At 51.2% G+C, this 25405-nt stretch overlaps 7 protein-coding genes across 7 annotated transcripts; 4 read left to right on the top strand and 3 right to left on the bottom strand.

The window, feature by feature from the left end:
- Window positions 1-864: 864 nt before the first annotated feature.
- N0V96_005200 (uncharacterized protein) lies at window positions 865-3291 on the top strand (the record flags this gene model as incomplete). The annotated part of the gene is made up of 2 exons (XM_065757330.1): window positions 865-3071; window positions 3123-3291. The coding sequence occupies 2 exons, from the start codon at window positions 865-867 to the stop codon at window positions 3289-3291; spliced, it is 2376 nt and encodes a 791-aa protein (XP_065614099.1).
- A 156-nt stretch (window positions 3292-3447) lies between these two features.
- Window positions 3448-4197, bottom strand: N0V96_005199 (mitochondrial 37S ribosomal protein bS18m; the record flags this gene model as incomplete). The annotated part of the gene is made up of 3 exons (XM_053191363.1): window positions 3448-3645; window positions 3699-4030; window positions 4101-4197. 3 exons carry the CDS (start codon window positions 4195-4197, stop codon window positions 3448-3450), a joined length of 627 nt encoding a protein of 208 aa, XP_053051346.1.
- Window positions 4198-4441: 244 nt separating this feature from the next.
- On the top strand, window positions 4442-5306 carry imp3 (U3 small nucleolar ribonucleoprotein imp3; the record flags this gene model as incomplete). The annotated part of the gene is made up of 6 exons (XM_065757329.1): window positions 4442-4510; window positions 4579-4605; window positions 4664-4699; window positions 4751-4774; window positions 4848-5047; window positions 5111-5306. The coding sequence occupies 6 exons, from the start codon at window positions 4442-4444 to the stop codon at window positions 5304-5306; spliced, it is 552 nt and encodes a 183-aa protein (XP_065614098.1).
- Window positions 5307-6784: 1478 nt separating this feature from the next.
- Window positions 6785-7640, top strand: N0V96_005197 (uncharacterized protein; the record flags this gene model as incomplete). Its single annotated transcript, XM_053191361.1, has 2 exons — window positions 6785-6879; window positions 6947-7640. 2 exons carry the CDS (start codon window positions 6785-6787, stop codon window positions 7638-7640), a joined length of 789 nt encoding a protein of 262 aa, XP_053051344.1.
- A 6999-nt stretch (window positions 7641-14639) lies between these two features.
- N0V96_005196 (uncharacterized protein) lies at window positions 14640-15173 on the bottom strand (the record flags this gene model as incomplete). The annotated part of the gene is made up of 1 exon (XM_053191360.1): window positions 14640-15173. One exon carries the CDS (start codon window positions 15171-15173, stop codon window positions 14640-14642), a length of 534 nt encoding a protein of 177 aa, XP_053051343.1.
- A 3436-nt stretch (window positions 15174-18609) lies between these two features.
- Window positions 18610-19037, top strand: TFB5 (TFIIH complex subunit tfb5; the record flags this gene model as incomplete). The annotated part of the gene is made up of 3 exons (XM_053191359.1): window positions 18610-18628; window positions 18726-18874; window positions 18990-19037. 3 exons carry the CDS (start codon window positions 18610-18612, stop codon window positions 19035-19037), a joined length of 216 nt encoding a protein of 71 aa, XP_053051342.1.
- Window positions 19038-19367: 330 nt separating this feature from the next.
- N0V96_005194 (uncharacterized protein) lies at window positions 19368-20516 on the bottom strand (the record flags this gene model as incomplete). Its single annotated transcript, XM_053191358.1, has 3 exons — window positions 19368-19477; window positions 19581-19964; window positions 20165-20516. The coding sequence occupies 3 exons, from the start codon at window positions 20514-20516 to the stop codon at window positions 19368-19370; spliced, it is 846 nt and encodes a 281-aa protein (XP_053051341.1).
- Between the last annotated feature and the right edge of the window lie 4889 nt (window positions 20517-25405).

Here is a 25405-nt window from a genome sequence, read left to right as displayed (position 1 = left end):
TGGAGTCTTTCCCGTCGGCATCTAACTGCCGCCCGCAGAGGTTCACGGCACATCAACGGTTGCCATCTCATGAGAGTTTATCATGGGAATTTTGTCATCGTTCACAAGCCGTCCGTTCTGACTTTTCCGATGCTACCAATCAACGCTAAGTGGTTCATCAATAGTGCCAGTTTATCTAGATATCGCTGTTAGCTCCCATCACGCGCTAGTCTCAGTAACTGTGAACCAACTCAGCTCTTGATATTCACCAGCTCGCTGAGCAATGTAAGATAGTCTTCTTATCACTTGAAGGTGATCCAAACCGGTCTGCATACGGATCAATGCTTGGATCCACCGATGACGATAATGGTGCTTTGAATTGGGCAGAGTATGATTGGTTCAAGGATACAAGAGAAGTAAATTGTGCAATTTACATCTGCAACAGAACACGGTTCTCGAGTCGAGAGATCAATCGTGGGAATCAGTTATTGTGATGCAAGTTCGATATTGAAGTAGCTCTCTACTCCATTGATGAGAAGGAGATAATTGAGTTTCTAAATGTCATTGAGGTCATTGACACCGAAGGTGCCGATGGGTGTGAAGAACGCTATGACTAAGCACGGGTAATCTACGGGTCCTCCACAAGCGCGGGTCGCATTTTGGTGGCAGCTACCGCGATTTCCAAGTCCCGAGAGCTCCAGTGTCCCCAAATTCCAATTCGCAAATCTTCGGAGCTTCAAATATCGGCATTGAGCTTCACCACATGCCGCGCCTACTTTGATTTGGTCTGGAGATGCCCAGGTACGTTCGCTTGAAGCTATGTGTCAATACCTTTTCAACTAATCGCCATCAAGAACCCTTCGCGCAAAGCACTGAACCCACACCATGAGGGCGCAATTAGCCCGCCATGTCTGCCGACGGGTCCTCGTTCCTAGGGGCAGCGTCCCCGTCTGTTCGATTCTTTCTCGTACAGCGTGTCGCCACACACAGCTCCCGGTAGCATCGACAATATCCCTCTCCCGACGATCACAGCGACGGACATTCTTCGGCATCCTGCAGAAACCCCCGAGACAGATCAAGAAGCCAGAGTATGAGCCCGGGTGGACGACGGTTTTGACATGGAGAAATCGCCTCTTGGAAAGCGTACGGCCGCCGTCGAGAACAGAACTGGTCGAGGCATTTCGGGATTTGTTCTCGTACAAAGTGCGCTTCAACATCGTCGTCAACAGCACTCAGGCTTTGCACTGCCGTAATTTGTTAAGATACCTGCTCGAGAATAAGGATGACGAGCCGGGACCAGGTCTGACGTTGTCAGAGCTGACGAATGCGCGGGAAGCGCTGCTGAAGTTGCCGAAAGAGGATACCAAAGACCACCTGGAGTTCTCCAGGCTCTTATACGATGCGATCAAGGAGGAACGGGCATTGGATCCCACAGATCCTGGAGCATCGGAGGACTTCGAGTCGTATCTGGTTGCCTTGACATTATTTGGCGCATCTCCTGAGGCCTTTGCCGCGTTGCAGGAACACTGGGCCCAGTTATCTGAAGCAGTACGACCTGGCTCGCAGAACCTTTGGATCAATGTCCTGCAAGGGCTGGCGGAGGAAGGTCGTGAGGGAGAGCTTGTGGCGGCTGTCAAAAAAGCTGAGAAACTCGGTTTGCCTTTCACGGCAAGTTTTCATGAGGTTATGACAACTTTTTTCGCCAAGAAGGACAACGTTTTGGAGACCAAGAAGTGGTTCCTAAGGCCAGCTCACAACACCGAGCATCCAAGCCCCAGGTCTTTCAAAGAAATCTTGCACTTTTCAGTGAGAAACAACCAACGCGGGTGGACAGCCCCGATCTTCAAGAAGCTTGTTGACGCCAACCCGAGCAAAGAGCATTGGGATGTTATCTATCAATGGGCAGTACTGTCCATGGGCAAAGGGCTTGATGACATCAAAGGCATGTTTGATGTTGTTGCTCGCCACAACCCCGACGACAGCGCCTTCCTACCAGACACCCAAACGATCAATGGGCTGCTGGAGGTTGCTATTGAGAAAAACGACCCTTATCTAGCAGACAGGCTTGTCTCATTCGCGAGCGAGCTCGACATCCGGCCTGATGCAACAACATACCTTCTCCAAATGGACTTCAAGATCCGGGCAAAGGACTTGTCAGGGGCTAGGGCGGCATACATGCAGCTCCCCAAGGCGGAGCTGAACGGAGAAGACGACTTGCCCCTCATCAACAAGTACCTCCAAGCACTATGCTACCAAGCAACCCCGAATTCTACGGCGATACGCGAGATGTTGGATATCTTGGAGGATCGGATTGTCACATTAGACCCAGAGACAGTGGTCGCATTATGCACAGTCTTCCTCAAAAACGACCAGCAGTTTGAAATTATCGACACACTGTCGCTGAACGTATTTCAACATAGCAACGAACAACGGCGATCCATCAGGGATGCATTTGTGGCGTACTGTTTGGACAAGAAAAACAGTACCGCGAGAGTTTGGGATGCCTATTGCATCCTTCGTCAATTCTTCCAGGAGACCAGTGTTGCGAGCCGTCTCCTACTCATGGACGCATTCTTTGACCGCAAGCGCTCCGACATGGCCGTCCACGTATTTGGACACATGCGGCAGCATGTCAACCCAACATTTCATCCCAAGAGCGAAGCTTACATTCAATGTCTGGAAGGCATGGGCAGGTGTCCCGACTTGGACAGCACGAAGTTGGTCCATAACATGCTGAAGATGGACACAAAAATCCAACCCAGCACAAAGATTTTCAACGCTTTGATGATTGCCTACGGGGCATGCAGGAAACCGAGCATAGCCTTGGAGTACTGGCAAGACATTGTCAGGTCTTCGGAAGGCCCATCATACAACAGTCTCGAAATTGTGTTCTCCCTCTGTGAGATCAAGGCCTTTGGCGACCAGATTGCCAGGGATATTTGGAAGAAGATCGAGAAGATGGAGGTCGATGTTCCACCGGCAGTCTTTGCTTCTTACTGCGGTGGCCTTGCAGGCAATGGCAATCTGCAAGAGGTCCAGAGCACGATCAGAACCATGAAGCGAGCTGTTGGGTATGGGCCCGATGCCATGACGTGAGTTTATCCCTCCCATCTCTGTAAAGTTCAATGCTAATATCTGTATAGGCTTGGCATTCCATTTAACGCGTTGCCTGGGCAAGGCTTGCAGCGGGAGTTCGAGGCGTGGGCCAAGAAACAATTCCCAGAGGAGTGGGCGGAAGTGGAGAAGTTCCGCTACTATTACACTCCCGAAAAACTGAAGAAGTTCAAGCTACAGCGGGTGCTGAAGGCATGATGTGTACAATAAATACTGGAGGAGCTTCTTGTATCTGTACATTTATAATAGACGCCAAGATGTTGTACAATTCATACACGGGAGACACTCCCAATGTCCGTAGACAAATCCACAGGCCCTGCAAGCCTTCCCAATCCCTAAGCCACTCCAAAATCTCTACTTCCACGACGCATTGAGGCGGAACCTCTTCTTCAGCAGCTCAGGGTGGTGATGCACACTGGGGTGGATACCCATGCCAATCGCTCTCCGGATAGCCTTCGCCATCTTCCTCTGGTTCGTCGGCTTCAGTCCCGTTTCCTTGTTGTGTCTGATCTGTCCGAAGTTCGTCATGTACTCGGAAATAATTGAGAAGTTCTGCAATACAGAATTAGTATACAAAAGGCTTTGAAGATACCGGTGAAACATACTCTGTAGTGGTCCAGGGGGTTGATTCCCAACAAGTCAACGACATCGACCGTGACGGTCTTTTGCCTGCGCCATTTCTCCATCTCAAGAGGGCTGAGATCGTGCGGCGCATACACCTCACCGGTACGCCAGCGACGCGGCATTTGCTTGACATAGTCGTCGCTGACCTTCTTCTCGCGGAGAGACTCTAGCATGGTGCGTTTCCGAGCCGCAGCTCCTTCCAATCGAGCCTTGCTTCCATTGTTGATGAGACCACGGATACGGTCGGCTGAGTGCACCTTGGGCTTCTCGTCGAGGTTCAGGAGGTTCTTAATCGGATCGGAGCCGGAGGACTCTATAAAGCTTGACGTTAGCTTTCGCGCCACGGGGATAAGGGAGCTAGCTGTAGGGGGTCATTGACGTACGGGCGACGGCGGGAGTCGACGAGAACGGCCGCGCGATCCGGGCCATCAAGGCGCTCGGTGCCTTGATGGCCGAAATGAGTGGTAGTCTGGGACGCATTGCTGGTTTTGTGAGGATTTGTTGGAATGTCCCAGCGAGGTGTGATCTGTCGCGAGATGTTGAAGCTGTCACGGGATTTTTTTGGTAGGCCGACGGAACCTCCCGCCCCACTCGTCCGATAAGCTTCGGCGGCGATAAGGAATTTTGTCCCGCCAGCTCCAGAACTTTTTCTTCTGCCGCGACCACTCGTCACCGTCGTCAATCGCCAAATCGAACTGGGAATTCGCGACGTCAACAGCCCAGCATGGTCCGCAAACTCAAGTATCACGAGCAGAAGCTTCTGCGGAAGCACGACTTCATCACATACAAGCAGGTACCGAGATCAACAGCACCCCGCCCGTGCAGCGGACCGTGGCGCATGTGCTAACATGGAATGAATAGGATGGCGACCACCGAGACGCCGCAGTGGTATGGCAGACTCCAAGTGAAGAGGAGATGTGCGCGACACAATCTAACATGCGAATAGGTGCGCAGATACATGATTCAGAAGCCCGAGGATTATGTGAGTTACGCAGCCGACGCCCGTATCATGAAGCACTGCTAACATTTATAGCACAAATACAACAGGCTATGCGGCGTAAGTTCCCCGAATATCTCTCCGAGTCCGAGGTTGAATACACATCGAGACACAAACTGACACGGCTGTGCAGTCTATCCGTCAACTGGCACATAGGATCAGCCTGATGCCTCCGGAAAACGCGGCCCGCCGAAAGCACGAGCAACTGCTCCTCGACAAGCTGTACGACATGGGTGTTCTTTCCTCGGCCTCCAAGCTCTCGGCCATTGAACACAACGTCACAGTCAGCGCTTTTGCAAGACGACGTCTCCCCGTCGTCATGACTCGCCTTCGGTATGGAAAAGGAGACTTTCACAGCTTGCTTCTTCGGGCAGAATGCTAATGGGATTGTCGCAGCATGGCCGAGACCGTACAGGCAGCAACGAAGCTCATCGAACAGGGTCATGTTCGTGTGGGCACGGAAACATGTGTCGATCCCGCATTCTTGGTTACCCGCAGCATGGAGGACTTCGTTACATGGACCGTGGGCAGCAAGGTCAAGAGAAACATCATGAAGTATCGCGACAAGCTGGACGACTTCGAGTTGCTGTAGACGGGACGATACACTTTCGGATGACTGGCTTGCCGTCATGGTGGGACTTGGCTTTGCGCAATATTTGGAGGTGTTATGGAGTTAGGGGGGCTGGATATGGAAGAAAAAAAAACATTCGACCTATCGCATTCCACAGAGTCTGCGTGGCGGGCCTTGAGTCAGCTTTGAGTCTTTGGAGACGATCTGGACTGGCGGAGATTTCGGGAGAAATCCCTTCACTGGCATATTGCCCGATGCGCAAAGATCAAGCAACTCAAGCAACTCGCACAGTTGTCACTAACTAGCATGTGGCAACGTTGCAAGAACAGACCATCGGCCGCAATTACATTTTGTCGACAAACAGGTAGACGAAGGTTCCTACATTTGAGATTGTTCCTTGGCGAACCCAACCTGCAAATGAGTCAACCGATACCTATTTTCGACTCTGTCAGCTCATCAGATCCGAAGTATTCTGATGAATACGAACGAATCGCGAAGACTCTACAGCCAATCTCAAGGTTTTGTCGCAGAAGCACGTCATGCTACGGGCTCGCGCTGCCTTGAGGGAGCAGATGAACACTTTGTGGACGGATGAAACGGTCGCAAAGTTTGGGACGTATATCAGTTCAGGACTATGAGAGTATCGCATGAAAACGAGAGCTGAAAGGCCTGGACGAAAGAGCCGAGGCCACTACCGAATCGGGAAATCATTGAGATGAAGCCGGGCAACTGTATAGATCCGACTCGCAAAAGAGCGCAACAGAGTAAGAGGAAATCCCGACTTTGTCCAGGATGGCCATGCAGTCCCAGCTCGGAACAAAACTTTCCTCCCCCACAACAGACAAGACAACGTGAAGAGTCGTCGGAAGATAACTCTATGAGGCTGAGAAGGGTGCTTTGCACGGACGCTCCTCGAGAAGAGACGCCGAATGGAACAATGGATTATCCCAGTCTTGAAACAGGGAACATGACCAAGTGATACTCTGAACCGACGTTCTGGATGGCGAAGATCCGATCTCCGCCAATCGTAGCTCGAATCCCGGCCGGTACCTGAGGTCATCGTCTACTCTCTGTGTCTGATGTTTTGCACCTTCTTTTTGCGCTGTGGGTGGTCTCAACATCAGCGCACGGGGAAAGCTGAAGACTTTGTTTGTTTGAACGGATGAATCGGGGCCGGCAGACTCCCCAGCCGCGAGGTTCCCTGTGGCTTTCTTGGTATGTGATATAATAACCGTCATCCCAAGAGCCTCCCCGTTGCAATCGATGTCACGTCCGGGAAGCAACTTACACATTCTTTGATAATACTCTAGTGCGCTGGTCGACTAATTACGCTCCTTTTTCCCCGCAAACAGTCGCTGACCCCTCGCTGAGAACGAACATATAAGTGACAACAATCCTTAAACGTAACCCTATTTTCTTTTATCTCGCAGACTTGTCCAAACCACAACCTCGGAACTTTGAAGAAGCCACACATCACGAATACGCGCAAGGGTTCCATCATGTCCGCCTTGAAGTATGCCTTTTTGGCCTCGGCCGCTCTTCACACCGTCAGCGCTCATGGCACAGTCAACGGCCTTATGGCAGACGGAGTCTTGTAAGTTTGCACGCGATATCTCACTCACCTATAGTTCACCCTCACTGACCCGATCCTACCCTTCCAGCTATGAAGGCTACAGCCCTCAGATGCAGTACAAGAAGCCCCCGCCACAAGTCATAGGATGGTCCATCCCAAAGGATCTGTCCAACGGTTTCGTCGCCGTAGACAAGTACGCAGACGCAGACATTATCTGCCACGTCGGCGCGGAACCGGCACCGATCGCCGCAAAAGTCACAGCGGGCTCCAACGTCACCGTCTTCTGGACTGACTGGCCCGAGTCGCACCACGGGCCGATGATGGACTATCTGGCTCCCTGCAACGGCGACTGCGCCAAGGTCAACAAGGCCGACCTGCAATTCTTCAAGATTGACGCCGTCGGCGTCGTCGACGGTGCCAAGGCGCCTGGCAAGTGGGGTTCAGACGACATGCTCTCCAACAACAAGTCGTGGACGATGACGATTCCGGCAAACATCGCACCCGGCCAGTACGTCCTCCGCCACGAGACGATTGCGCTGCACGAGGCCGGTCGCGAGGGCGGCGCGCAGAACTATCCGCAGTGCCTCAACATCGACGTTCAGGGCGGCGGGTCCGAGAAGCCGCCCGGCGTCAAGGCGACGGAGCTGTACAAGGCCAACGACGAGGGCATCAAGTTCAACATCTACAAGGATAACCTCGACTATCCCATGCCCGGGCCCCCCATGATGGGCGCCGCGGAGAAGCCTGCCCGTCGGCGGAAGAGGGTGACGGTCATCTACTGAAGGAAAATGTATGGGCGGCTCACTGGCTTATGTACAAATCATGTTACTGTTATGTATTTGTACGGACGAACATTTCACGACGCATGATGGGACGGGATAGGGCGGAAACCTCTGCTTTTCTTTTCGGGCTCAACCAACTTCTTGACACGCTGGCCGTGCAAGGACTCTCTTTCGAGTCTCATGTTTCCTTTACGAATCATCGATATCCTTGGCATACCACCTGTGTATAGAAAGCGGTCCTGTGAGATGGGGTTCACGAGCAAGCGAGCATCCATGGGCGCATATATAACTCGCCATGTATCATACTGTACTTTTGGTTCTTGTGAATGACAAAGTGTAAACGACCACACGAGGGGAGTGAGTGTACAGATAAGCGTGAACCAACAAACGTGTCCAGTCTTCTTGCCACTCTGCCACTCAACTACCTGCCCACTCCTCTTTGGAATTGTCACCATGAAAGGTTTGAGTCCTTGGTCTGCGATTCGTCAGAGTATTCGGCCGTGATGAGTACTCATGTCCGAAGGTTCAGCTCCGTACCCGAATCCGAAAACCTCGTGCGGTCCAACCCTTTTTGTTCTTTCGCCGCCGGTTTCAGAAAGACCTGCTCTCTTGCCTCTCGATCTTGCCGGGAACCGAATCCCGCGTGGACCTCCTCTCTTTCTCTGGAGGAGGGGGCCCGGACGCTGCGGTACATTTCCCTCTCGACACGGGTCACATGGATGTCCGAGGGGCCCCGGACCCGGCAGATCTACAAAAGAAACACGAAAATCTGAAGCACGGAAGACTTTCTTAAGAGACCTCACATATTGATCTGCAACGGTGGTCAGTACGGTGTAGATAAGTACCCTCACTTGCGCCCGCCTCCCCGTCTGGATGGCCCTGGCAATAATATTTGCTCTCTTATGTTTTGTTTCTATGGAGCTTTGGTCATGCCACGGCTCGTAGGTCATCGGCGTCTGTTTGATCTACGGGCGCACCGATTCCGAAGCTTGGCGAATATGTTTCGCGGGGCTTTGCCTGATGCCGAATGAACATATATTGTATTAAGTCATCCGGTTCTCATCATTCATGTTATGGACAGAACATACCACGCTTCTGTCTAGCGCTGGAAGTTCTCACTTTTGAGTATATATTCTTCACGGAGTTGGTGAACCACTGTGCTTCCAGGAGCCCCTCGTCTGCGGTACAGTAGTCATTTTCTCCAGTAACTTGTAAGGCCCGTCCATCTTAGTGTGTGGAAACTCAGACGTAGGAATGATGTCTGCCTGGACTTATCCGAGGCAAAAAGTATGAGTACTTGAGCCAGTCTGCGGTATGCCCATATGTGCCATCCTCAAACTTCACAGCCTCTAGTGAGGGGGCAGGGGAAGATGGAGCATGGGTTCATTGAGCTCATGATGATTCACATCATAGAACACCAAAAAGCATTTTCCCAGATCTCGATCGCATTCCTGTATTTGTCGAGATGTTGCCATTCTCCAGACATTTAAATTACCCTGCAACAAGATTGAAAGGATGTATTCTGGGGCTTCTGAAAATAGGACATGTGTGTAGTTTACATAGTCTCAAGTTACTGGCAAGTCCCTCGTCATTTTTGTTAACTGTGGGCAAAAACGACGTCCAGGAACATCAGCCATAGGCACAAAACCACCGAAGCAGGTTACTCATATTGAAGCCAAACGATCAATGAGGGACATCTGGTCGATTGGGCCCAGTTACCTGTGATGTACCGGGACCGAACTGAGAGCCTGGAGCATTGTCACGTCTGACGCTTCTCACCGGCAGCACGGGCTTCCGCGTCGGGAGCAGCTCAGAAACCGTCTGCAGCCCTCGCCAGACACGAGCATCTGTCCGGAACTCAAAGAAGTAAACAATATACATCTCCTTTGGAGAATGTACCGCCTTCACGTATGCCGCGCTGAAGAAGGATTACTTAAGATGGCCGATGCAGCCACAAAACGTCCTAATGTGGAAGGAAGTACCTTAACAGAAGTTGAATATCGGCGCTGCCAACAGAGCAACCTCATCCATCCCGTTGCAGGTGCACCAACAATCCACAGGAAAATCACGAGTCGCTTCAATGCTACTGAGTATGACTGAGATTTTCTTACGCCCCTCTATCAATAAAGCTGCGATGTGACGACTCGCAGTCGAGAACATCTCGACACTCCCCGAATATACTGGTCTGACTCTTCCGTCTTAGAGAATTAGCCTATGAAGATTTCTATCAAAAAGATCGGACGTTGGTTCAGACCCTATCGCTACGAAAAATGCAGCGTCCCAGTTTCTTATCACCCGTTGAACTACCAGGCTACGTGGCCCCGGCCGATTCGGACTGCACCGGAGAAGTGCTCCTTCCTTCGAATCTGTGACCTGTATACCTTCTGCTTTATGTGCTTCATGAATTCCAGGGAACGGCAGCTTGAGGCAACCCGTGAAGGTGAGCTTTTGCCCTCGTCCTAGCCTGTATTAAGACTAAGGTGCTTGAGCCCATGATCGCTCTGCAAATGGGCAATGTTGCCATCTCAATGAGGTATGCGAAGAAGCGCCTGCTGTTGTTGACGTGTATCAGCCTCAACACCCTTGATATGAAACGCAGGTAGTTCTCTGTAGCATTGATGAATTCTTTTTCAGCCACTTTAATTTCATTTTACTCTCCCAGCAACAAACCCTCACTCGTTCTCTACTTAAATACGGAAGAACCTAAGCTACTAATTCAGTCTTTTAGCGGACACTTCAAGTAGTGGCGATCTCCTAGTTCCTCAATTTAAGTAAAAGATCTACTATATTACTGTTCGTCGTTTGCTCCTCGTCACTTGCTCCTCGTCATTTTCTCTTCGTCACTCTCGTTTGTGTCGGGATTATTCGAGCAGGAATACGCACATTGTGATAAGCTACTCTAAGTCCCTATATCCTCACTCGTACCCACTTTATTTCCTAGGGTTACATCTCAAACAGCGTAGTAGGCCTGTCGTACAAACTCTCAACAAATAACTTCGCCAATTGGCTGCCACACATCTCGGCGAAGATGGATGCATTCTGCTCGATTATGAGGGAATTTACTCCCTAGGCCGGCGACGTCACCTTTAGCCTCACGAACCACTGCCTCTACTCTTATAGCCGCCATCTACATCCGATTTCCGAATCATTGATATCTTGAGATACTAATGCTCTATCCTCGGCAAATAATTCTCTTACAATCGTTCCATGCCTTCAGGTACCACTTGCCTTATTATGCCTCGGAACGTAAGACAGAAGCGACGATAAAGAGCGGAGCGTTGAGTAGCACAGGATTGGAACAAATCCACTCTCTTCGCGCAGATACCATGCGCGATGCCGAATCTAGTCCGGTTCTTCGAGTTTCCCTGGATTCAAAAACGATGAGTGACCTTCTACAGGGATTCTCACCAGGCTGTGCGAGGGTTGACCGCTCACTGTTACCAGCATGACAAGGCCCCTCCTGATGCCCACGAAGATTCACAACCTTGGAGTATGTTCATGCTCAGAATTTGCTATGTCTCTCTTAGGAATGTGGTATTATGGATCGCAATCAGTGAGCCACACGGAAGGAAGTTGAAGAGATCTTCCACAATGCTATATTTCCTTTATACCCAGTTGCAAGTGCCATTGCCCGATGGTTCTCTTAGACTATATCCGTTTCGGAAGACCAAGTTAAGCTGATATGGCGATAGACGGTCAACAGTCGCAACGGTATTGCTGAGCTATTACAGCTACGCTCTGCGGTTTCTGGCTTACAGCTCCAAAGGAAACAGACTTCAGAACTAGTAACGCAAGGTAAGACCTCAGGCCAAGGTACAACACTCGCCTGCCTTCGACTCATGCCGAGGGCATGGCTGGTTGGAGTTCGTCTCTTTCGAAGCCGATAAATTCGTGTCTTGCGGCAATCTCATGAATCAGAGGGCATTGTGGGAAACAACTAATAACGACAGCGGCGAGTCTCCGGGATCAGGGGGCTTTCTTTCATGGGCGTAAGTTTGCGCAGCCTCAGGACGGTTCAGACTATTCCATGAGATTGACAATTCAGCTAGCTCTTCTGGCATCGTAGCTTGTCGCTCGGCCCTCCCCTTTCCTGCCGGTATTTACGACTTGATCCTTGCCATTGCGGACAAGACCCTGCGCAATATAACAGTCTTTCTAGTCATCTGAAACAGCTTAGTTAGTATGCTGATCGTACACAACTTGCCTGACCACAAGGAAAGTCTGGTCGGGACCCGAGGTGGGAAGACGTCGCTACGGAGCGATCCATCAGTTCAGGTGTTGAACTAAACCACCCGCTTGTGACATCATAACATAAGACGAATGACTGCCGTCCAGAGTAGTGACTACCTTCCTTTTCTTTTATACGCTTTTGGTACTCGCAGTATAGTGTGAGCACAAGGCGGAGAGCTTGCGAAGGGAATAGTTAAGTATTGATAGACACGACCGGGCTAAAAGATGAGAGACCGGACCTTGCCCAATCTATGTCTAGGTGCAGGACACACTGCGATCTCTCTAGGCTATAGCAGTACTAATATTGCATTTGCTCCAGAATAAGAGGTGTATGGTAGATGGAACTAAATAGTACGTACTTATTATCAATACTTGATTACCTTTTGATCCTAACGAACTGTAACTGTTGCTTGTTTTCCTTGATAAGAAATGCCGATTATTACTGTGAGTGGATGAATTATTTGTCTGCGCTCTAGAACATAAAGTCCTTGCGGTCTGTAAAAGAAAAGAGAATAGCCTGGCTCGAAAGGCTTATAAAGCGGCCTTTTGAAGCTCCCGAATTGCCCACCTTGACACGAATCAAACTCCAAGCGTGTGGAAATTCTGCTATTCAAGGTATCTTGGCCTCGCCAAAATGGCCACTACGGTATCGGCCTGCCTGTTCTGACAACAACCCAAGCGTATCTATGATTTTGAGGCGGCTCCTTAGTAGCTTCTGAAACTCAGCAGCGATGCCACTTAGCTTTCCAACCGCGCTGGTTCCTCGAAACCTGCAACGACGAAGGGGAATAGCCTCATAACAAGTAAAAGTCTTCTCTTCATCTCGTGTAGATCTCCTCTGTCTCAAAGAAGGATACTATATAATGGACCCTACCGTACCCATTCTACGTCTCGCCCCTCAACTGTATCTGCCGGATAAATTGGCCCAAGCCGCCTGGCCAGTATGCCCGCAAAGGCCGAAGTTGCGGCTTGAGTTTGATACAGAAAGAACGCTCGACTGCTCTAAGAGTCAACGGCTTGTCCTGGTACATTGCCTAACAATATTCCTATACATATTTCAGTACCTCTTCTCATTTGCCTTTCACTGCATATTTCCTCTTGAATAAGTAACGAGTCACGGGCAACATAAAGTCCTGCAGTTGAAGATTTTGCTTCTTCACGCTCTCCTCGTTTCATGGGAGCCACATACTCTGCTTGCGCAAACAGGCTGCCTGGGCTTGCGATGCTGCTTGGACCTGCCAGAATGTTGACCGCCCTCACTGGTTGAAGAAACAACTCGTCAGTGGCTATCGCGTGAATGTTTTTATACCCTACTCAAGGACTCAAGGATCGTCACTCCTAACGGCATAACCACAGCAGTAGGTTTTCTCTAAAGCATAGCAATGATGCCCCCCTCTTCTCTCCCGAGGTAGATACGTCACAGACTTGCGATTGAAAGGATCCTGCATACATACTAGTCCCCTTCCCTCATCGCTAGAGCTCTTCAAGATCTCATCGTAGGGTCTACATTGCCCCTACCGCCGTCATTATCGATTCCTGGATACTGTGGCAAGCGGGCGGAAGTCAAGACGCCTCCTAGATCAAGCCAGTTTTACGCCTGACTTATTCTAGCAGTCCCTCTCTCTCTCTCTTTCTAGAGCAAAAAGTTCAGCGAGCTCTCGCCGTGCTTCCGTCTGCTAACCTCACGCTCCTTTCTAGATTCCTGTCGAGCTTCATGGGGCTGCTCAGGCTCATTGGAATGCCTTCATGGGCTTCCGTCAGGTTGCCGCCCGCTGCGACTATTCGCCTAAGAATCGCGGTGTTATCCTCAAAACCCTCACCCTTGCCGACGCCGCTTGGATTGAAGTAGGCGTTTAGCCAAATGAACCCGACACTAAAGAGACAGCGGAACCTGCAATGGCCAAGTCACGAGAAACCTCCAGATTTTCGAACAGATGACGGCTTGATCTTCGAGAGCAGGAAGCTCCTCCTCCTCTTCCTACAGAACCCCTACTCGTAAATGCGGCGAGTGCAAAGTTTGTAGAGTGAATGTAGTTATGAAATTCAATAAGGCCACTAAGTACCTTATTTGCTTCATACGGCATAGCTCACACAATTCAAGTCCTCCAAGACTCTACTTTTGATGGCTGCTTTAGCAAGCAAAACCGTGCAACGTACCAGTTGGACGTCTTGACGCCCATGTTCAGGGCGAACGAAGAGCAGTCAATCCGAAGTTGTCCGGTGCGAAAAGCATCAAGTACTGATTTGAAAAGTCCACGGGTACAGCCAGGCGTATCATCGCCACTCTAAAGCACTAATGTTTTGACTTCTTTTTTATTTGAGTCCTGGCTACCAATACTGTAGTGGCTACAATAGACATGAAATATGCAGCATTCAGCCTTAGTATCAAGAATTGTGGCCTCCTGTTTGCGAATGGATGGTGTTTCACCAAAGATCCTTTGCGGGCTTCAGTTATCCCCTAGCCTACGCAACAGACCGGCCCGTTTCAACTCCCTTCAGTCCTCCTCCCACCCGTATCCCAGACGTTGACCGTCTCTCGTTATGTGTCGATGCAATGATATTTGTGAACCCCCCCGCTTGTATGTTCTGTGGCTCTGATGAAAAAAAAGAGAAATCCATTCCCAACTCAAACATGGTATCATTGCTGTGCTTTCCCTAAACGCCCCTTTTGGTGCCTCGTTGTAACGCCCATGAATGAAAAAAGATGTTGTGAAAGGTGATCGGTGATCGGTGTTGACAACTCCCAGTGGTGGTGGGTGCGTGATGGTATTAGTGCCTAGTCATCGCCGTAGGCGGGCTGGTAACGGCAGGCGGCGGAGTCGAAGAAGACGTGGAGCCGGTAGCTGTGCCGTAATCCGGAGGCAGAGAGCCACGGCCGACGCCTGCTGTGCTGCCGATGGGCGGGGGCGGAGGCATAGCACCTCTCGCGGTGTGCTCAACATGGTGTGCCATCTCGAAGCTACCCTCACGAGCGTAAGCCTGTCCCGGCTTCGCCTTGGGTTCGTAGGCAGGAGGGGCCTCGCCGAACTCGTCCAGACCCTCATCGCTGCGGGTGGTCCAGGCCCAGCGGCCGTTTCTTGACGACCGTTGACCTCTCTGACGATTCGCTTCCAGGTCGCGGCGGGGCCAGGGACGTTGCAGGCCGAGCTTGCGGAGACGGCGACGGCGTTGAAACTGAACGAGAGTGGCGATGATGCCGAGGGCGAGGAAGACGATGAGCGGCGTAAGAATCCAGGTGTAAGGCATGTTGGAGAGCGAGTATGAGCTGCCCGTACTGCCGAGGGAACCATCAGAGGAAGACATGATGGATGTTGGTGGTGGGTAAAGCGAGTGAGGGGTTGGCTGAGTAGAAGAGAGCGAATAACCAGAGATCGTCGAACTCGGAGATCCGCGATTGGAGGGTTCAAGTAGGCGTGGCAGGAGCGATGACTGCCAATCGATGGGTTTTGTGGTGAACGAGAGTTTGTTTCTTTCGCTCGATATGCCGAGATGACTTTGCGTCGTTGACTATTCTCGTGACCAAAGGGAAGGATCCTTGGCGCCGTATTGAACGGTATTACAAAGGCGTAGATGTCGAAACAGGGAAATGGTCGAGGTAGCTATGGTGGTGCAAGGGCGAGACGTTGGTCTTTCACGTCATCATAGCGTGGCTCAGATTTGGCGGGAAATCGCTAGTGCTGTCTCGATCCAGCAAGCTTTCTGATAGCTGAGAGCCTATGGCAAGTGCGGTGGAGCGGATTGAACGGAACAAGCTGCAGGAGCAGGTCGGGAGATACGGGAAGGTGACGAGCTGGTGGGAAGACTGGGAGGCTGGACTGGAGAGGTTCGGGGAATTCGGGCGCTTGATGGATCGGTGGTTGACGCAAGCAAGGAGGGAGCTTGCGGATTATGATGATTCAATGGGTTCGTATTGCCACTGGTTGGTGGATAAGTCGGATCCAATTGTTTTCTTGTCTTGACTGCAGGTCGCCGGGGGAATGCAGATCGCTGCAGCACTGTCGATGTCCAGATAGAGACCGATTGGTTGGAAGCTTGACGTTCAAGGGAGAGAGAGACGGCGAAACAAATGATTGGAAAGAAAAGAAAGAAACAAAGAGCGAAAATCGAAGGGAGAGAAGAGTGTTTTCTGAGAAGAAATGGTGGCGGGGGGAGATATTGGATATTTGGCTGTAAAATGCCAAACACGACTCAATAGCGGAGAGGTGAAAGTGGGAATTCCAGCGGTGCAGGGGCTGGAAGGAAGGAACCGAGAAATGAAGCAACGCGGGCGGACAGGGCAGGCTGGCTAGATGTCCAAATGCGTGGTGGTGTCGTGGTGGTGAGGCCGGGAAATGGCTGGTGTTCCAAGGTTAGGTTGGGGTTGTTCTGTAGGGCGAGACAAGGTTGGCCAGGTAGTGTGTCCGTGGAGGGTTTTGGATGTGCGGTTTTCGTATCCGATAGCTCACGGATACAAGGTCGGAGGGAAGCTACTTTTTTAATTAAAGAACGGTAGCCAGGCACAGGAGGGTCGAGGAGGAGGCTAACGATGCCCTGGGAATGGATAAAAAAGACGAGACGGCGATGGGCCTAGGGCGCAAGAGGAATGGCCGACGACCTCGGGAACTGCGTGCGAATGCGGACGACTCCCGTGTGCGATTGCGAAGGGTGCGATGCTGGCTGCACTGCATAAAAAGGTTAAAATAAAATAAAAAGACAGGATAACCAAGGGTTTAGGACTCAAGAGACGACAGCCGAGGGATAAAGATCGGGTGAAAAGGAGAGGGAGGGAGCAGATGGGAGGATGGATGTATTTGGGACGAAGGGATGCGACGGTTGGGTTCTATTGATGAGCTACGGATTCACCGTTCACGATGCTATTTGCGTGAGGTATGAGCCTGTATTGCATACTGCGTACTGCGTAGGTGGCCGCGCAAATATTTGCACGTCAAGTGTCAAGTGTAGTGTCGAGGGTGATTACATGCAGCTGGTGAGGATAATTTGCTCCATATCCAGTGGACAGCTGCAAGTGCAGATGCACCTGTGTGACCTAGCAAATTGCCAAATGTGGACGCGGGAATCAGCGTTGCATCTCCTCTGGAGAACGGGGGCTGCGACGAGGAGAGCCAGTCCAGCAAGTCAAGATTTCAACCCCCCGTCAAACAGGAGGCATCCCTGACGACGCGATGCCAATCCTTAGGGGCAGCCTTGGCTACTTTTTTGGGGATCGCACGTCATGAGCGATATGTCGCAGTATCGTGTTGAGCAGGGCAACGTCTGCATCGATTGTTGAAGAGATGAACTGGTCCACCGGCCGAGTGCGAAACCGCGAAACAGAGAAACATACCTTAGGTAAGGTAAGGTAAGGTAAGGTAAGGTACGTGTAGAGTCGCTCTTGCATCTGATACCTTGGGCACAATACGTCGGCTGCTTACGTGTTCTGCTATTGCTAAGGTGTTTGTATTCCGTACCTGCCTCGGCCCTTTACGACTTGCAGCACCTGGAGGTTTGGGATCCCAGGACGAGATTCGGGAGAGGCACCTCTTCTGCCCGCCCTGCATGGCGGCTCTGTGAGGTACCCACACCCGAGGTTCTCCGTCTCCTCCCAGGTGCAGCAGCTGGTGCATCCCGTCGGACTTGGCTTTCCCGCTTTCCCACTTTCCCTTCCTCGGGCGCCTTCCTTCGGTGTGCTACGTCGGCCATAATAAGAAAACTCTCACAATCTCCATCGTGACTTGCTGACACTTCGCACATCGCGGCTGTTTCAGAGACTCCTCGCTTCGTTCCAAATCGCATAAGCTACCACATGTCAAACGGAAAGCCAAAAAAGAAGAAAATTCTAAAATTTTGCAAACAATTATGCAACACACACACATGCAGACGTTTTCTTACCTTATCAGCATTATTTCAAGTGCCCGTAAACATCCGTCGACTGGGATGAGGGGCGGCCGCAGCTCACAGCCCGCAGGCTCAAATCCAGCGTGACCGACTCGCACTCGGGAGTTCGCAGACAGCTGAGGGACAACAGACCACACGGCAAACGCACTCACGATACCTTGTCTTGCCTGCGACCCGAAGCTTCAAACCTCCTCATTAAACTCGCCTCGGTATTTCCGTTTGGCAAATGTGTATTAGAGTGGCCAGGTTGAGCCTGGTTGGGGGCTTTCGATAAGGAAACAGTTTTCAATTGACGGCCAGCCGCAGCTTACAGTCAGTCACTGAGCGTAATTGCAAAGCTCACCTAACCAACAGTCAGCTCCTTGCATTCCAGGAATCATTTGCCCTCTTGTCGATTCCAAAAAACTGTCTGGCGACTCGCGAGAAAATCTGTCAAAGTCAAGTTTTGATTGCTTCTGCTCCATGTTCACGCGACCCTGGAGGAAAGAGGGTCCAGATGAGGTGTCAAGGGTCCGGACAGGGGTGCTTAAATTGGCCCTTGCACATCAGGACCGGATGGAGAGCTTGACTTGATTCGACGGCCTGAGGCTGCTGTGAGGCAAGCACACTGGTGGATTGTGGGCAAACCAGGCACCAAAAGCAAGACAACTGGTTGGTCGACCATGGCCCCACTTGTTCTCTTCCAAAATGTCATCACCAGCTTCAGGCAACTCATCGTCACTGCTCCGTCCACCTCATCAGCAAAGCAGGCAATTACGAATAACTCACCTTAGGCCCGCTTCAACACAGACATGCGTGGACAGCATCATTACGCCTAAACATCATTCACTCCATCCTTGCTTGCTTTGCCAACGAAATCGCCAGGATGCCCCGCGCCATCAGAGGTAAGATGTCTCCCACCGCATGTTTGCCCTCTCTGCCCAGCCGCCCTTCCCCAGATATTCCCCCGGCCTACTAACATTCCCGCCCCGCCTTTTCTAGGAGTACTCATCGAGTGCGACCCCTCCATCAAGTCCATCATCGTTAATATCGACTCCAACAATCATGACTACATCATTGAGGATCTCGACGACCAGCACGTCGTTGTTAAGGAGAACATGGTTGGTTTGCTCAAGAGACAGCTCGATGAGGTTAGTGACCCTTTTCTTCTTACACACACACACACACACACACACACACACACACAGATATATCATATCTACATATATCAAAAGCAGACACATCGTTAACACACGTGACTTGCAGAGGTTGAAGGAGACCCAGCAGCCCGATGAGAGTTCAGACTCTGATTGAGTAGCAACGGAGCCGGTATATCAATTGTCTTCATCGTATGCCTCCCGGTGCTTCCGACTCTTCTTCTACTGCGGTCTGGATACAATCGTCTCCCAAATTCTGGCTACCATGCGCCTATCTCTGTACTTTCCACCGCAGCGGTATTCTCCGTCATGCCATCTTGACTGTCATGGCGCGTGTATACTGTATGGTTCGTGGGAGGGAATGATGATCCGTCCTGACCCAGGAACGTCTATGGAGATGGAACCCAAATAGCCTCACACGAGGCCGCATCATTGTGGCAATTCCACAAAAGGGTTGACACACTTTTGTCTAGCTAAACGGCGCCGACTAGAGCTTCTCAAAAGTAGGCTTCTTCTTCTGCAACCCGGACATCAAGGCAGTCTTCGTATCGCTTGACTGGAGCATGGCAGCGTTCCAAATAGTAGTGTATCGCAAGTCTAGAGCCAAAGAGTTAGTACACTCCTAACAATACGAAGCCCAATTCGAATGGAAATGGGCAGAGCCATCCCAAAAAGAATCTAAATAAAAAAGCACACTTACTCTCCGCAACAGAGTGATCCCTCGCATGATTCAACAGCTCCTTGGTACCCTGCACCGCAACGGGACTCTTGCTCGCGACGAACTCGGCCCACTTCGTTCCCGCCGCGACGGCCGCGTCCTTGGAGTCGTGCACCTGGCTGACGAAGCCCACGGCGAGCGCCTCGTCGGCCGAGAAGTCGCGCGCCGAGAGGCAGACGTCTTTCACCCACGACGTGGACCCGACGAGCTTGGGCAGCCGGCTGAGGGTGCCGAGGTCGGCGGCGAGACCGATGTCGACCTCTTTGACGGCGAAGCGAGTGTTGCGCGCGGCGATGCGCACGTCGGCGCAGCATGAGATGTCGATGGCGATGCCGATTGAGATTCCGTGGAGGACGCAGACGACGGCTGGGGGATGAGTTTTAGCTTATATGTTTTTCATCGTTCTCATAGACTGGGTTGAGCTTGAATTTGGGATTACGAAGCATGTTCAACGTTCATTTTCAGACCGCCCCAAGCCGGTATCAAAACTAAGTAGAATCGAAAACCCTTCTTACAGGAAAGAGCAAACGAGAAATTCCAGAAGACAGAAAAAAAAAGTTACATACGCTTCTCACACCTCTCCACGGCAGCAATAGCATCCTGGAACTCGGTAATGTGGCGGCGCATATTCGTCGCGTAGCGGGCCGGGTCGCCGCCGAGGTCCGCGCCGAGTGGGCTGTTGACGGCGTCCTGAACGTCGAGGCCCGCGGAGAAGGCGCGGTCGCCGGCGCCGGAGAGGACGACGGCTCGGACGTCGGGGTCGTGGCTGAGGCGGTCGAAGACGGTGGCGAACTCGCGCCATACGGGCTCGGAGAAGGCGTTGAGCTTCTGCGGGCGGTTGATCTCGACGTGAGCTACGAAGGGGGAGGGGGAGGTGACGAGGAAGTGGGTGTAGGTGTAGTCTTTGAAGGGCGCCATCTTGTTTTTTTCGTGTGTGTATGTCTGTATATATGAGGTGAGGTGAGTGAGAGGAAGGGTTTGCCTGTGGTGAGGCTTTCGTGGTGTGAGGGGGGAGGCGGAGAGCTGGATGAGACTGCCAATGTGAAGATGTTCAACAAGGGTATGCAAAAGGCGTGAATCGTTGTGCGAGTATGGTACAATTCGGATACCGGCGAATTCTTGGGAGGAGCGTGGTAGAGTTGAAGTGAATCTCACTCAAATGTACAGATGACAGGATGTTGCGAATGCGATGAGGTTTCGAAGAGGCTGACGGGTGGCTGGCCGAGTTGCCGAGGCACGTCTCGCAGGCGTTTTCCCCGACCCGACCGAGGGGTGGCCCCGCCTGATCTGGGGTAAATGTTGCACACGCCGGGGTGGGGTTATTGATCGCACTTCTTTTTTGCTTCTGACAACGGGTAAGAAATATTACACAGAATGAAGCTACTCAAGACACATGTTGGGATCGCTTGGTCTTCAGTGAGGGAAATGAATTGCTTCTAGATAAAGATGAGTGTACTCGAGTCCTGGTTAGTTCATTCAGAGAAAGCTCTAAAGTGCATGCGTCTTCCCACCCTCTCGACTACGAAAAGTCGGCTTTGCTCAATTGGCCCTCTCTGGGCGATGAGCGTCGCGGCCCTCTCATGAGAAGACTTCGCCCACCATTTGGTATCGTCATTAAGTCATTTATGTTTCTAATTTCGGGCTCAATCTTCCCGCGAGTCTCGTAGTTCAGTTTGTGAGGCTGACTTCACCTTCTGGGCTCAGCTGGAGGAGGTTGGCGTCTCTGAGAGAAATCAAATTCCATTTTAGTCCAGTGCACTATAGTATCCTCAAACTGATTTACTTGGATAAAAAAACGACATCAACGAGCCAAGCCGTAGTCATCAGCCATGCTAGTGCTTCTTAGGGTTCCCATTATGCCTCAGCCCCTCATCAAGTCGGCTCACATTGCATCACTGGGTGAGAGGTCTGACCGGATGACTCACGCTGCAAACCCAAACCACCAATAGCTTGGCGTTTTATGAGATGTACACAACTACATTTGAGGCCGTCTTCTCAGACCGATGGTCTTGAAAAGAGTCCTCGTATTGGAAACTGAAAATAAAGAGGGAGTTTGGATAAAGTTCTCAAGCAAAGTCTTGAGCACAAATTATGTACTCAACATTACTATATGCTACGTGTTCAACAACACTGGTGAGGTTTATGCTGGGCCATCAGTGTTGTTTGAAGCAGAACCTGAAGACAAGTCAGCGATCACTTTCCTATACTGCTATGTTCTGAGCAGTGCAAGGTGCGAATCTCCAGGGAATCAGATTAGAGGCGAAACCGGTGCCACAGACGGCATCTTCAGTGTAAGTTCAGTACGGCGAGTGTATATCCCGTATCATCCTTTCTTGGAGTCTCTCGTATATAAGCAGTAAGTAGGGCTCACTAACCTTCCTCAATAACTTCTTCGATGGACTCATTGCTGTGCTGCTTGTAATCTTCATGTCAAAGGCGCGCTTTGAAGGCATCTTATATAACTGACTGTCTATGTGGCTACATCACAGGCTCTCCTGGTCAATTTGAGGTATCGCCAGTAAACTAAGGCTTGGATGGTTGGTAGAGGGTCAGGTCTGGGAGCCAAGGGATTCGCCGCTTGAGTCAATTGGTCAACGAACCAATGCTTGTCTGTCCAAGGAAGACTGCCCCATGTCTATCGATGCCATCAGAGTTTGCGACAACATGACCACCGAGCACCTTCATCATCGGGTGAAAACGTAGTGCATGATCACCAACATCATACATGTATCATGCTAGTGGAACACAAGAATAGAATGTAATAAGCGAGGGTTACTAAGATATAATCTCAATGTGTTGTTAAATTTCAGAAAAGAATACATGCACTTCATCGTCGTCTGGTATTCGCCTTGGAAGCAAGATAGGTACCTAGTACAACATGGTTCTAACACTGGGGATGGAAGGTACGGCTCAATAGGTAGTCCCTTCTCCTCTTCAGATTGTTACGGTGCTTCGCCTATCTGGTGGAAGGAGCTTACACGACTAAATGTTGGTGCTTGTAGAAGGCACAGGGAAGAGTGACAATGACTACATGCACTCCCAACATATCGGCCCTCCGATTCTGTCATCAACACCATCATCCTCTCGACAACCTCCCCAGTTCCTTGACCTCCTATCAAAAGGAACTTCCCTAGAATCAATCCATCCTTCACACGGAGGATTCATCGTTACTGCGCTTACCAAATGCTCATGCATCCCACTTTTTGAACTTCATGTCTAAGGCCACAAGGACTCGGTCTCTGACGCTACCGACCGAAGTCCAACGGCTGACGGACCCCAAAACTTCGACTTACAAGCAAACGGTTTTGCGACGCTACATTTCCGCAGAAAAGCTTGGCAGCAGACCTCGCAGCGTCAGATCTCGATCTTCAGATTCGTTGCCGACCACTTTCCGACTCGGTTTCTGCTGCCCCTCACAGGCCGAGCTTGCGCTGAATCCCAAACCAAAGGAGGAGAAGCCGGCGATGTTATCCAACTTCTTCCATCCGACCAAAGATATCGTACATCAAAATCGAGAGCCATCCAACGCAACCGGAGGAGACTTTGAGAACACACCTCTTCCTAGCGCTCGACCTTCTATGATGGACATATCCCTGAAGAAACCCGAAAAGGACGTCGCTTCAAGTTTTTCTTCGGCGAAAAGTGGTAAATTTCGACATGCACTCCTCAAGACCGCTTCCGGACGCCCCTTGTTGGTTGACAAAGATTTACCCGTGCCCCCGGTCCTCAGTCGACAAGTCAGCGAGAGCCAACTACAGAACCTACGAGAAGACATAAACAGCTTTGAGAACAGGGCAAAGATTGCCATTCCATCGAGGAAGTACTCGCCTTCCCAGATGCAAGACAATCCTGCACCGATTATCAGTCAACATCTCATGGAGACCACGACCAACGTCGACCCTTACTTTCCCCGGGAAACCGTCTGCGTTGATCCTCTGATCCATCCGGATGAGTCTCATATCAAGGTCCACCATCGTGGTATCCTCAAAGGTGCTGACTTCTGCGACACCGGTGTGCCTGGACAACCTGTTCCACAGCAACTTGAGAACAGGACGTCTAGCTCTTCTTCTCCGTCGTCATCTGCCTCTTCGGAGGCTGAACTCGTCCTTGCCAAGGTTCGCCGAGCTATGACTGGAGACGATCTTTGTCTCTCTACAGTCGAAGTCACCGTCCCAAAGCATGATGGACACAGCCATGCCATGAAGGTTCGGCCAGCTTTCAATTTACCAACTTTCCAGTACCCCAATATAGGTCGCCAACAGCAATCTCCTCTCGGAGTCTCCAAGGTCCGGCCGTTTGACCCAGCCAAAGAACATTTGTTGCGCGAAGGGCATGTCAATGGATCAACAGAAATCGAAGAGAGCAAAGACAAGCCGACCAATATACCAGTTTCCAAAGTCCGACCCTTTGCTCAAGAACCCCCCGAGCTGAATCATCATGCTGGACATCAAAGAGTGTCAAAAGTTCGACCCTTCAGTGATGAATCTGACAACGGCAACCAAAAAGACAAGGATGCCTATTTCGCCGTCGGATCAGATGAGTCGGCAAGTGAGGGGCCCGCCAGAGTCACTAAGCCACGTTCAGAGAGCACGACTCGCTCCCGAGCAAGCACCATTGACTACAAGCGAACTGCTCAGTGGCTCCGACATCTACTGAAGAATCCCGAAACTCATACGGCCAAGTTGACAGAAAGACCATCCAGGGCAAAAAGAGCGTCCTGTACTTCTTTGAAGAACTCCCAGGAACAAAGTCCAGTGTCTCGGAAGATGACGCGTCAACCCACGCTTCCAACTACCGAAGTTGAGCAGGGTTTCTTCCAAAGCACTTTCGGGGAGCTAGAACGTCTCCTTCAGGAAGCTTTGGCACTGGCTTCTCGGGTTGCTGACGACGAAGAGGCGAAGTCTCCAGAGGCAGAACAATCTCCGCACCCTGTTTCAGAGGAAGCGCCCCCCTATGATGACGCCTCTCAGTTTTCTGACATCGACTTGAATGATGACGGCAAAGCAAAAGAATCACGAAGCAGACGCGCTGCTACGTTTCCGCATGCCGGGCGCCCTGAAACCCGTGCAGTAGACGATCTCTACCGTACTATTTCTCTCACTCCGCAGACCGCAGAGCTTGAGAGCATGCTTGGTCGCAAGAAGAGTTCAGTTGTCAAGGAAACCAAACGCAGACGCAAATCGCGATCCCGGCAAGCTGGACCTGTGCCAGACAGAGTTTCGAGCAGGAAAAAGAGTAAGGGCGTAAAGAAATCGAAGCTCACAAAGCCGAAGCAGGAGCAACTCCCGACAGATTCAGAGTCTAGCATGGACGGATCCAATGACTCCTCTGCAGTCAACTTCCCGACTCGAAATCAAGCTCAAGGAAGCAGCGAGCCAACTCGACCTCGTGCAAGTACGAAACGGGTGCCCTTCCTATCTCGCAACACAGGCGAGGACAATCTTCCTCAAGAGGACCTGGGCGGCCGTCCTATCCGCAACCCACGAGGGATCAGCCTACGCGGCAAGTCTCATGTCAGTCTGCGTGGTGTACAAGCCTTCAGTCTAGCCAAGTCAAAACGACGTCAGCCCATTGCTCGGGACTGGTCACCAGTCCGGAAGAGAGCCATCGCGACTGTAGCTTGCATAAGTACAGCACTGATCGGTATGATTATCGGTATCTACGCTGGCCTAGTACCCTCACTGCAGTACTATATCCTAGACACAAGCCACTCGATCATCAACGGCAATGTGGGTTGTTTTCTTGGGATGGCAATTCCCACTTTCTTTTGCTGGCCACTTCCTCTCGTCCATGGGCGTAAGCCATAC

Source organism: Colletotrichum fioriniae (genome assembly GCF_027942845.1).
Source record: "Colletotrichum fioriniae strain IMI 355084 chromosome Unknown scaffold_5, whole genome shotgun sequence".
Taxonomy (NCBI): Eukaryota; Fungi; Ascomycota; class Sordariomycetes; order Glomerellales; family Glomerellaceae; genus Colletotrichum; species Colletotrichum fioriniae.
Note: the sequence above shows the minus strand (reverse complement) of the source record. Positions and strands in the feature narration are given on the sequence as shown.